Source organism: Anomaloglossus baeobatrachus, chromosome 1 (assembly GCF_048569485.1).
Source record: "Anomaloglossus baeobatrachus isolate aAnoBae1 chromosome 1, aAnoBae1.hap1, whole genome shotgun sequence".
In the NCBI taxonomy this organism is placed as follows: Eukaryota; Metazoa; Chordata; class Amphibia; order Anura; family Aromobatidae; genus Anomaloglossus; species Anomaloglossus baeobatrachus.
The window spans coordinates 571,415,987-571,428,987 of record NC_134353.1 but is presented as its reverse complement, the minus strand read 5'-3'; the positions used below and the strand labels follow the sequence as shown (position 1 = coordinate 571,428,987).

General features: G+C 47.7%; 1 protein-coding gene across 1 annotated transcript in view; it reads right to left on the bottom strand.

Moving 5' to 3' along the window:
• GLDC (glycine decarboxylase) overlaps positions 1-12,562 on the bottom strand; it is a 57,852-nt gene extending 45,290 nt beyond the window's left edge. Inside the window, exons 1-2 of the mRNA XM_075317466.1 lie at positions 12,187-12,562; positions 11,681-11,759 (exon numbers count right to left, since the gene is read on the bottom strand). Coding sequence (XP_075173581.1) covers positions 11,681-11,759; positions 12,187-12,453 — 346 coding nt within the window. The 5' untranslated portion in view covers positions 12,454-12,562. The remainder of the gene's footprint in view (positions 1-11,680; positions 11,760-12,186) is intronic.
• Positions 12,563-13,001: the final 439 nt, after the last annotated feature.

The window sequence follows — 13,001 nt, the reverse complement described above, 5'->3', positions numbered from 1 at the left end:
TTATTGGATTGGTTGTACAAGATTGCTTCTCTTATTGGATGAATTTCAAGCTGCATGGATAATGTTCATTTAAATGATGTGCATAGAAAGACTCAGGATATCTGGTGTCTGGAATGCACAGACTAGACAATGGCTACTAAGGTAATTTACATTAGATTAGCAATACACAACTACATTACAATGAATGCTCAGAGGGTCTGGCAGACACAATGGTTTAGCAAACATGAGTTAGCACACAGAAGAACAATAAGTCTGGCTGAATTTTAAGAAACTTTAACCCATGCTAGGCATTGGGTGTCCATGTCGTCACATTGGCTACCACAGAATTCTGTAATGATATGTCATTCCATCTGGTTTGCACTTAGTGAGACCATAATTTGTGTTACAAACACAGCTGTACCATAACTCAATACACACCGCCAACCTGTGTGTCCAAAAAGGAGTGGGATGAATGCTACGTAGAAATTTTTTTTTTGTTAAGACATGAAAGCTACAGTTGTCAGACTGAATACATTTGGACTCCAGGCATTACATGCTTTCGATGAACTTGTACCTTCAAGGGATTATACAGCTAATCTGTCATGGGTTTGTTTGTTTTTATTATTGCCTCTCCCCTCTTTAAGAGCCATAATTTTCCATCCATGTAAGTTTGAAGACTTTGTAAATTTTCAATGTCAAAAAGAAAAATTCTACCACATAACATACACTGCTCACAAAAAGTTAGGGGTATTTCGCTTTCAAGTGAAATTTATGTAAAACAAAAAAGTTCACACTAAGGCATTTAAGTAGAAGAATGCAATGGTGATATCCTCATTAAACAATAGCCTGCAACACCCCCACCCCCCCAAAAAACATGATAATGTCTTAACTGGTCATATGGCCTTTAGCATCAATTACAGCATGAAAACAACATCTTATGCTGTTCACAAGTGGAGTTATTGTCTGCAGGGCCATGGCATCCCACTCTTCTTGAAGGACGGCCCTCAGGTGCTTAAGGTTCTCGAGTACAGAGTTACAAGCCTCTACACAGCGACTAAACTGATACCACGGGTTTTCTATGGGATTCAAGTTTGGAGAAAGTTCAGGCCACTTCATTTGAGGTACCCCAGTCTACAGCAGCCATTCACCGATGATGCGACCTCAATGAATTGGAACATTGTCGTCTATGAAGATAAAATTAGCCCAGTGTTGTTCATGCAGAGGCACAATGACTGAATTAATGACGTTATTCTAGAAGTAGGGGCTTGTGACTGTACCATTGACAAAGTCTAGGGCAGTTCTGTATTGACTAGACACACCTGCCCACACCAATACCACAACAGCCTCGTCTGCTGACAACAGTGGCTGATGCATTGCTTTCTCCTTGATGTCTCCAACATCATTGGCAGTCATTATTTCTGCTCGGCATGAATCAACTTTCCTCAGTGAAAAACACTGGAGCCCGCTGTTTTGTTTTTTTGTCTAGCAAGATGTTGATGCCTGTGCCTAACGGTGATTGGGTACCCTTGCAGGTCATCTATGCACGCAGATTTAAACATTTTCAAATAGTCTGATGTGGCATTTTGATTCCTCTCACCTCCCTTAAATGTGCCTGGAGTTGTGTGGCATTCATCATTCGGTTCCAAAAGGCATTGTTCACATCAGTGTGAGATGTGGCCAAAGGATGTCCACTTTGCCTTTCTGTGACTCTTCCAGTCTCTAGAGCTATGTGCGCACGTTGCGTACTAGCCCTGCAGAAATTTCTGCAGCGATCTGAAGAGCACATGTGCGCTTCAAATCGCTGCAGAAAATGGCCGTAGGAAAAAAAAAAAAAAAAAAGCAGATTCCATGCGCTCTGCCTGCAGCTCCTGCCATAGACAGAGCAGGAGCTGCCGGCAAAGCGCACGGAAGAAGTGACATGTCACTTCTTGAACGCAGCGATTCGGGCAGCAGCCGAAGCACTGCGCTCTAAGACGCCACGTGCGCACGGCCCCTGCACAATCTCCATAGATTGTGCAGGGGACGCAGGACACATGCAGTTACGCTGCGCTACAAAGTGCAGCGTAACTGCATGAATTACGCACACGTGCGCACATAGCCTAGCTCTGTTGCAACCTGCTGATACCCTGTGGGACTTAACTCAGTGGCCACTTCTGCCTGAGAACTCCCTGCTTGAAGTCTCGCAATGGCGAGCTACTGTTGATCAATTGGTAGGTGTTGTCTTCAATGCATGTCTAATGTAAACCACATGATGAGGAGGACTGTTTAATTATCGATTCAAATTGAACCTCTAAATTTATTGGGTGATTCATGGATTAAACACCTGTTGTGAATTTTGCAATTAAAACCTTCTTAAAGAACAGCAAATTGTGCAAAAAGTACTGAAACATTAAACAGTTGGACATGGGTATTAAAAAAAAAAAAAAAAAAAAAAAGAAGTCTAGAGAAGGTCACATTAATTTCCCCTGAAAAGGTTAGCGTGTATTGTAGGATCATCCTGAAAGGTCACCCGAAAGCCAAATATCCCAAACTTTTTGTGAGTAGTGTATGGGCAAATTTCCCCCAAGTTACAACTTTTTTTGTGTGGTGTTCATTGTAAGCTAGCTGCGCTTCACAGAAGTACTCACATGGCAGTTACAGGGTCCTTCAGAGGCATGTCATAGCAACCCATCAGTACCCCGAAATCACATTGTGAGGAGCTAGGAGTGTTCCAGGGCAATGGTACAGTGCAAATGTTGTCTGAACCAGAATCCCTTCACCATGAACAGTTTACACCTTTCTGACCAAGCCAATTTTTGCAATTCTGCAGAGTGTCACTTTAGGTGCTGTGCAATTTCTCCCAAGTATGTCAATACCTCATATGTGGTCAAAAACTGCATTTGCTGCACAGTACAAAGTGTGACGCCATGGCACACTAGGTAGTCACACATAGGCCCCTGCATAAACACCTTCCCTCACAGGGTTACACACAGCCGACCTGAAACCCTAGTCACACCTCCCCCACCCCCCCGGGAAAGACAGGCACACCAGCGGGCGGGACCAGGTGGATGGAGAATGCCCATCTAGGGGTCTGGAGAGCCCGGAGCGGGAAAAAGCAGTGAGAAGGAAGAAGCAGTAAGTTGGAGTAGGAGTAAGAAGGAGTTGAAGTAGAGGAGGTGAAGCTGACAGGTGTCGGAGACAGAGCCCTGACACATTGGCTAGGTGGCAGATGGTGGTCCGTGTCTAGCAGGAGACGGGAAGACTGCAGCCGGAGATCAGAGGTGGACCGGAGCAAGGTTGGAGCCCGCCGGTACCGACACCAGAGAACCGACCCGGAAACCGTGCATAGAGGGGGTACTCTGACCCTGAAGCCAGGACCGGAACAGACGGCCTACCTAATTAACCGATTGAGGGAAGGATCATAGGTCCTGTCCCAACCAAAGTCCCAAAATCAGACAACCACCCACAGAGAGGGATATGGCATCCTCCAGGGCCTGGTAGATCCCACAGGTCAGCATCAGCAGGCACGGCTCCCAACAATAGCACCGGGAGCGGACTCCCGCGTTCCACACCGGGAAGTACACAACATCACAACACAGTGCAGAGGAAAGTGACAGACCACCAGCCCGGTGGGGGACCAGAGTACACCCGGCCACGGCAGCCGGCCACCAGCACCTTGGTTAATCACTGGACTTGTCTGATTTCTTTCACCGTGAGTAAGCCGAGACTGCCTGGTCTGACCAGGTGCGCCGGCCCTTGCCATCACAGTCCCCTGCACCAAGTCACCGGGGCAACCATCCCTACCCACGTTGGGGTTAACCAGCCATCCCATCACCCCGGGTGTCGCACAGCAGCAGCGGTGGTGCCATGCTTCACCACACACCGTGGGTGGCGTCACAGACTGACTACGGCAAATTCCGTACAATTACGTCCCCTTTTTATTCAGAGTGTCCGCGTGACCCCCGGGTCCGGAGGATCCCTCGGGCCACCCTGCGGGTCCAGATCGGAGCAGCCCAGCTGCTACTGACGTGGGGGCGGCGCAAAAGCTCAGAAGGCAGCTGGACCATCTTGTCTCACTTATCTGTTAAAATGTCAAACACTATTAAAGCACTTTTAGGCAGGGTATTTATAAAGGAATAGACAAAGACAAATGCTGGTGGAGTACATAGGATCTAGAACGCTACTGGTGTTCCTACATCTGGCCAGCATGCTGGTGGGAGCCCAAGTCCAAATTATGCACAAGGGCCCAAAGGAGTCTCGTTATGCCTTTGCTCATAATAGATTTTCTTCTTCACTCCCTTAAGAAATCCTTCAGACTTCTTTATAAAAATCAAGCAGAAAAAAGGAGTTTGTTTTATATTAACATTAGGGAAAGGCTTTTGTCCTCCATTGCTCGTGTGCTAATCTCAGAGCTCAATAGTTACAATCCAGACTTTCTATTGTGCCGTGCTTCAGCAATTCACTGATGTCATCCTGAGCCAGCCAGATTGAACTGGTCACAAACTTGACAGAAGCTAAATGGGTTTAAAGTTTGCATATAAAGCACATTACGGCTGGAGTGCAATCACAAGGGAAGGAATCAGCGGCAGGGGGACAAGTGTCTCATGGAGGAAGCTGCAACAATTAGCAGCGTGGCCTGAAATGATGTGTCCACTCTACAGGAAGGCTAACCACCACAAAGGATTGGGAGGGAGAAAGAAGAAGAGTCACGACGGCCATTTATATTCTTCATGATGGGGATGGGGTTATATTAGATCAATCAGCTTCCTCCATGTACTCGGTTTATTGAGGTTACCAGTCCTCCCATTCTTTTAATTGCCAAATGTTAACATTCGTAGTGTAACAAATTAAGTGAAACCAGCATGAAGTTATGATGGGAGCAGAAGAATGTAACCTGTTAAGAAAAAGTCCCAGCAACTATACAGCAATGGGGAGGCCCTTAAATAACAGCACTCGGGAATGGGGACACTACTGGGTGCACGGCATGCTCCGTACAGAACAAAGGGCACATGGGCAGAAATTCTACGTAATCCAGGGTTACAGGAAGAACAGGTCAGCGTGAACAAACACACACTGTTCATGGTCACTAGCCTCAATGCCAGGCCAGTTTAACCTCACATCTGGATTAATTTCTAGGCAACAGTGTCTGAGATTTGACATGGAAGGAATACCAATCCTCGTAGAAAGCATCTTTCACATTGTATATAAGTTCTGATCACATACTGACTGATAACTGCCAGCTCACATTAATATACAGAATCTCAAATAGTGCCATGCAACTCTTTGTGGACCCATATGCAATGGCCAAAAACTTCAGTCTTCGGAAAGTAGTCTGAATCAGCATTATTAAACACTAAAGCTGTACTACATGATCAGCACCAAGTGCTCGCTTACATGCTGCAAAGAAACAATACTAACACACACACACACCTTAACATTGAATTGCATCACCAAGAAGGTGGAAAAAAAAAAAAAAAAAAAAAAAAACAACAACCCACAAACACAACACATTTCGACGTATTCAGTATGAGAGCCACATATCAATTAGGTTATTAATGGTTGTCTGAGGCATGTTCTGCCACAATGAATAATCGGGATTGCAAATCAAAATCCACTGCTGGCAGCGCCCTTTCCAATTGTCAATGTATGATGCCCCTTACTCTCCCAATGGAAGACAGGTGTGGAGATACTGCAGACCATGATAATACAGGAGCAAGAAACACGCAGCTGTGGCACCCCTGACTGAGGTGCCATAGGTTACTACAGCCAACCCCGGATTCCTGGAAGACAACACACATACAGAGATGGAACTGGCTGGTGGTCACCTATTGGCTGAGATGCATCCAAGCCACAAGTCAGAAACCTGGGAAGAGGGGCTAGCTAGCCAGTGAAGTGAACGAATGACAGACATCTTGTCAGATAGAAAGTGGAAAGACACCAAGTCAGTCAAAAAGTTAACGTGCTGACAGGAAAATGTAAAGTGACTACCAAGTAAAAAGGGAGTACAGTCGCTAGGAGAGTACATGCGAGTACTCACAGGACTGAGCACCAGCAGAGCACAGGGCCCTAGTTCAGGACAACTCTAAGCTCACCCGATAAACACCTGCCCAGTGAGGGGACCATCAAGGACCTTACCAACGTTAGTGTCTGGGGCAGAGAGGGAACGGCGACAGAGGTCAGACCCAAGAGAGGTTCAAACTGCCTGCTGTATGGGCCAGGACAGACAACAGGAGGGGACCCCAAAAACACTCCAAGCCACGGGGACCCACCAACTACTACACACTACAGGGTGCATGGAAGTAATGCTGACCAGTTCACTACAGCGGCACTGGAACAAAGGGAATACCAGATTGGTAAAGACCAGCACAAACCAGGTAGCAGCAACTCCAAACCAGTGAGTAAAGCACAAGTTAAACTGCAGCCCCTGTGTTGTCTGAATTCTTTCTACATGTCTGCATAAATATACTACAACCACCATAATCATCATCCTCCCCTGGGGCCTAGCTCTACTTGCAGAGAGTCATCACACCCAGGCTGCCCAATACCACCAGCCCCAGCAGTGAGAGACTTTGCAGCGGCAGCTTTCCCCTTATAGCCACATACCACAAGTGGCGTCACGAAAAAACTATTTAAATTTTATTATTCCCTTGTACAAAACTCCCTTTTAAGCGGCCCCCGGGGTCACGGAACCGGGCAACAGCCACCCAGTGAAATATCCCAGTAATATACAGCCCGGGACAGAGTACCCAAAAGCCCTGGGGTGCGTCACAGCCTAGCATTGTTCTGTTCAAAAATGGCTCCCAAGACAATTTGGATAAATGGCTGCACCACTAGTTCCATCATCAAAATGAGTTTTTACAGGGATCAGTTATTGTGCCTGGAATGAAGACTTGAGGGGTCCAGCTACCATATATCCCACAATCCTTGGATTAGGACCAGTGTCACACCTCTTCATGAAGGTGCCAGTGCCAGGTTTGAAGAAATGCACATAGTGATCCATTTGGTACTGGAAGTGAAATTAGTTGTCACATGCTAAGCCTAAAATATCAAGCTGTGTCTTTACAAGTCATCAGAAATGATGTACAACATTATGCTACGAGCCAGAAGTCCAGGTACAGATGTTCCATTGACATCACACTACCGCTTTCAGTAAGCCATCTTCGTGCAGAGCAAGATGGCAATTAAGATCTATCCCCTTCAGTAAGGAGTCCGGCTTTTGTCCTTGATGCAATGATGGCCAGAGATTGGTCTGGAGACTATAAGGGCAATACCATATAGAGGCCTTCACAAAAGGAAGGTGTAAGAGAGAAAAAGAAAAAGAAACAAAAAAAGTGTCCTAATAGCAGCTTTTTTTGTAGCACACCACCAGGCCACATGTTTCTCATGTACGGTGATCAGCCTACATGACCTAAACTTGCTACCATAGCCTGCAGAATGGCAAGGCTCATCTGCCATCAAGCACACCTGGGATGTCAATGGTCAGCAATTGCAAAGTTAGCTGCCAGCCACGAATCTTGATTATTTTTATTTGAGTACATTCGGCATGGCAGAACATTCCTCAGACAACCAAGAACCTCAGCGACAGCATGCCAAGCAGTGTAAGTGGCGGTACTTTGAGGTGTTCATACGCAATGATATGCAAATGTGACACCCTGGCGCTGCCAAATAGTCACAGAAGAACACTACACCCCACATCAGGTACCATCTGCCACAAAATCCTAGCCACCCCCCCTTAGGGTAGGAAGGACACACCAGTGGGCAGGACCAGGTGGATTGAGGATCCGGGAACACAGTCAGTGAAAGTAGAAGGTGGAGTGGAGTGGAGTGAAGTGGAGTTCAGTGGAGAGTAGAGGTCAAGGATGAGCCTAGTGGAGGGTAGCCAGGGTAGTGGCCCTGGTCTACTGGCTAGGTGGCAAGCAGTGGACCGTGTCCAAAGGCGACGGGAGTCCGGTTGTGGGAAATCCAAAGTGGACCGGGACGGGGTTGGAGCCCGCTGGTACCGACAGCGGAGATCTGGTCCAGAAACTGTGCACAGTCGGGGTACCTGGACCCTAGTTAGAAGACGGTTGCAAGCTCCTTCTCTAACCAGGCCGGGAGCAACGTTCCAGACGTTGTTCCAGAAGTGTTAGCCCAGATGGGCTGCAGTTTCGCTCTACCGTGGGGGATAGGATATCCGCAAACACCCACTGAGATCCCGAGGGTCAGTTTTCGCGGGCATGTCTCCCAACCAGAACATACCGGGAGCGGACTTCCCCGTTCCATACGGAGTTGTCCAGAATTGAGAAAGTTACAGAGTGCCAGAGGAAGGGACATCGGTACACCAGCCGGGTGTGGGACCCAAGTACACCCGGACACGGCAGCCGGCCACTGACACTTTGGTTTACCAGCAGACTTGTGTGCAATTATGCAACAGCGAGTACACCAACATCCCCCGGTCTGGCGCGCCACCTCCGGCCTACATCATTCCCCGTGTCCTCGACACTGAGCCTCGGGGCATCCACCCCTACCCACGGAGGGGTTAACATCCAGCTGCTATCCCATCGCCCCCGGGGTGCTCTCCAACGGCAGCGGTGGTACTACATCTTACAACGTGGGTGGCATCACGAAGTATCCACAGCAATCGCCGTACGTATATGCCCCTTTTGAGTGTCCGCACGACCCCCGGGTCCGGAGACCCCTCGAGCCACTGCGGATCCGAATCCGAGGAGCCCGGCTGCTGCTGACGTGGGGGCGGCACACAAACATCTTGCTTTATTCATTAACACGTCTATTGATCCATGACTTTCCCAGATTTCGAAATGTTGTTATATGGCCATGGGGTTGCAGACTTAGGAAATAATTCTCAGTTGTTCACCTCATCCTCAGGACATGAGAAAGGTGAGCAGCAGCTGCGATTAGTTCTTTATAGTTCTGTAACCCCATGGCCACACACAAGTTGTAAACAGACAACACCTTCATGTTTCTTATAGTTTGATAATCATCCAATAGTTTTTTGTTTTGTTTCGGTTTATTTTATTTTTTTTTAAATCCATACATTGGGTCCCCCTCATTTTTCTAAAATCAGCCAAGATACAGCAGATAACTGGGGGCTGATATTAGAGTTGGCAGGGCCATGGATATTTTGCCCTTTCCAGCCTAACAATAGCAGCCCACAGCCACCCCAGAAGTGGCACATCCATTAGATGCGTCACTTCTGGCACTGGACCCGGCTCTTCCCGTTGTCCTAGTGTGGTGGCAATTGGGGTAATAATGAGTTAGTGGCATCCCACAGCAGCAACTAAGCCCTAGATTAATAATGGGTGGAATTTATGAGACTTGCGGGTATTATAATATGGTGGGATCCTATGCCAGGTTTTTTTTTTTGGTTTTTTTTTATCTTACTCACTTCAGTTGCTGCCTGAACCTCACAGCGGGCAGTTATGTTCTATGGTGCACGCTGTGAGCTTCAGATGTTAGCAGTTCTGGAAGTGTTATGGGACCTTGTGTGGATTACGTCGGACCCTGCAGGGGTGTTTTGGGGGTTAATAAAGTGGTGAAAGAGGGTGTTTTGTTTGTCTTTTATTCCAAAAAAAGGATTATTTTGGTGTTTGCTTATTTCTTTTCACTTGCAGATTAGTGATGGGGGGGGGTCTCAGACGCCTCCCATTACTAATCTATGGCATAGTGGCAGCTGTAGTCTGCCATTTACTCTTTATAACCCCAGTTGCCACCACACCAGGTCAAATCCAGAAGAGCCGGGTCTGTCACATCTAACGGATGCGCCAATTAAAGGCGACTGCAGGCTGATATTTTTAGACTGGGGCACCCAATAACCATGGATCTCCCCAACCTGACAATAGCCCCCAGCTGTTGGGTGTCATAAAATTGAGGGACCGTATGCCAAATTTTTAAAATTTTACTGTGAGATATAGACTTTCCCACCTGCGTCTGATTGGAAGCGTCAGACACTGTCGCTCAGCGTGGAGGCTCGTCTGACTGCAACCAATCACAAACGGTGGGTGGGAGAAAGCAGTGCATATTCAATGAAGGTAATGAACGACCCAGAAAGTGAATGAGCAGCCACGGGAGCATTGTGACAGCCGCCCTGGTGAATTGGTAAGTATGAAGCGCTTGATCCTACCCCTTTTATGCTGGATTCTGGTCCCCATAAACTTTATATGGGGACCAGTATCTGGCCAGATACCAGGGATCAATCACCCGCCAACCCAGAGTCACCAGGGGATTGATCTGTCAGTCCTCCGAAACGCAGGTACAAAATGCAAAAAGAATTGACATGCTGGATCTTGGCTGTGTCATCAAAAACGCAGCCAAGATGCAGCCAAAAAAAGATGCACTGTGCGGACATCAAAACAGAAATCTCAGACTTTACCGGGGGAAAGAAATACATGCATATAGGTGCATCTTTGTGACCACAAAACTTCAAAAACACAGTACAATGTGCGCATATAGCCTTAGGAGTTGGTTTCTCAGCTGGACCACATCATACACCATGTGGATCGGAAGTCAAGGCTCTCAGCTGTAGACAAGGGACTGACTTCCAGGAGACACTGAAGTCCTTGGAAGATTTGGGTAGTAGGGTCACGTGGTAAGGCTGCTTTCATACTATTTTTTTTTTTTTTTTTTAACATGCGTCATGAATGTTTTTTTAACGCAAAAACGGATCCAGTGCAAATGCGTTTTCATTTCAATGAATTTGCAATGGACTCGCGTCAACATGCGTTCACATGCGTTATAGTGAGGATCCAGCAACTTTCAGTTTTCTAACTTTTTTCAAAAAGGCTACTTGTAGCGTTTTTGAGCTGCGTCCAAATACTGTTTTTCACTGGATCCTGACTATACTGCACGCAAACGCTTGTGAACGCTGGTATGCTGATAGACAGGATCCTGCTTGCTCTACTGAGCATGCCCAGAAACCAGCCTGGCATGATCAGTCCCCCTCCTGAGAGCGGCGGACGCTTGTAACCAAGGTAAATATCGGGTAACCAAGAAAAGCGCTTCGCTTAGTTACCCGATGTTTACCTTGGTTACGTGTGCAGGGAGCAGGCAGCCCGGCTCCTAGCAGCTACGGACACTTGTAACCAAGGTAAATATCGGGTATCCAAGCAAAGCACTTCGCTCAGTTACCCGATGTTTACCTTGGTTACCAGCGTCTGCAGCTGTCAGATGCCGGCTCCCAGTCTATCACGTTCAGTTCCCCTCACTCCCGATCACATGACTTCAATGCCCGCTCATAAACTTCAAGTGGCAGGATCCTGCAAAATAACACATGCGTTTGCATGCGTTTTTCTTAGTAAAAACAGGATCCACTTTTACAGCAAAAAAAACGTTCATGACAAATGAGAAAAAAAAAAGCGTAGTGTGAAAGCAGCCTAAGCTGAGAAAGCTGGTAAGAGAATTGACTATAATGGATGTGAGTAACTATAGGAGCCAAAGCTGGTCAACACTTCTTCACTAGCAAGCAGAGAACCCAATCATCACTGACCAAGCAGGGCACCCTTCCAAACTGGGGAGCATTTCTTAGTTACCTGTTGCAATGCATGTTTTATTGTCACAGCAGGGCAGACATTAATTGCAGATATATCTAAATAAATGAGGAGAGGCCCTAACAACAGTTCTCAACAGAATAACACAAATCCAGCCATTTTCTGTGACCGGGGTCATCGCACTCCACTGGTGTATATGTAGAAGGGGTAGACAATGGGAGAGTCAGGATTCAACTTACAGACTTGATCATCCATTTTTAAGGATCTTGTCAGTCGAATACTTGATGGAACCGTCTGATCAATCAGCGCATCGATGCTCTGATGGGAAAGAAAATGTATATATGAGAAGCATGATCTAGGAGACCTACACACACAGCTGCCAGTCCTGGGACCAGTACACCACACAGGCACCAGTGGATTATATAGAAGTTGGTTTAAAAGACATTATTCGAGAAAAATAATAAAAGCATTAAAATATTTGAACTAATCTATGCAGAATTGCTGATTGGGAATGCCAAGCATCACCAGGGACTCTGCAGATCACCCACTGAGCCATCACAGAGGGCCTGGAATTGTTATATTATACAATAGGGCTACAACGAACAAAGGACAGCTTATTAAGAAAATAGCTGACAACAGAGAACAATAGACTTCTCAGCTGCAGATGAACACAGGCTCTGGATGGTATTTCCACAGCCATCTTTTGGGCTTCTTCCAGCTTGTCGGTACAGATGAGGGCACTCACCTCCATGCCAAGAGTTTGGAGCATCTCCCTCTTCTCCTTGTCTCCGGGGCCAATGTGTCGCTCGGAGAAGTCATCGTGTCTAGGAAAGAGCAGCTCGATCTGCCTCTGTTTGCTGGGGGCTGCGCTGATCGCTGTGACCCGGCTACTGCTGGCCCTAGAAGCCCCCTGGATGTGCTGCCAGTCCGCTCTCCTACTGCACCCCAGCGCTCTGCCCTGCAGCTTCACAGATCTGCACAGCAGCCCCCAAGATCGTGTACAGCTCTGCATGGTGCCAACTTGTGTGCCCTGTGTGATGGCTGGCAACCTTGTGTCCCTGGGATGAGCCCGGCACAGCGCCTCCCTCCCACTCGTGAAGAAAGTTGCTGAGTGTCGATCACCTGCACATCACTTTGTACTGATGTACCAGCCTCAGCGCCACGCCCCCTCGTTATGTCCATTCTGACCAATCACCACCTTCTGTGCAGCTGACGTCGGGCCAAGCCCCCGTCTGGGGCGATAGTGCACGGTTGCGTAGCGCCCACCAGGCTTCCCCTCAGCAAACACGATAGAGAGACCCGAGCAGGGGACATTTCCACAGCCCAGTGCCCACAGCCCACTCTTGCTTCCCAGTGTCCCCTGACCAGTGCCCAATGCAAACAGCCCAGTGCCCACAGCCCACTCTCGCTTCCCAGTGCCCCCTGACCAGTGCCCAATGCACCCAGTCCAGTGCCCACAGCCCACTCTCACTTCCCAGTGCCTCCTGACCAGTGCCCAATGCACACAGTCCAGTAACCACAGCCCACTTTCACTGCCCAGTGCCCCCTGACCAGTGCCCA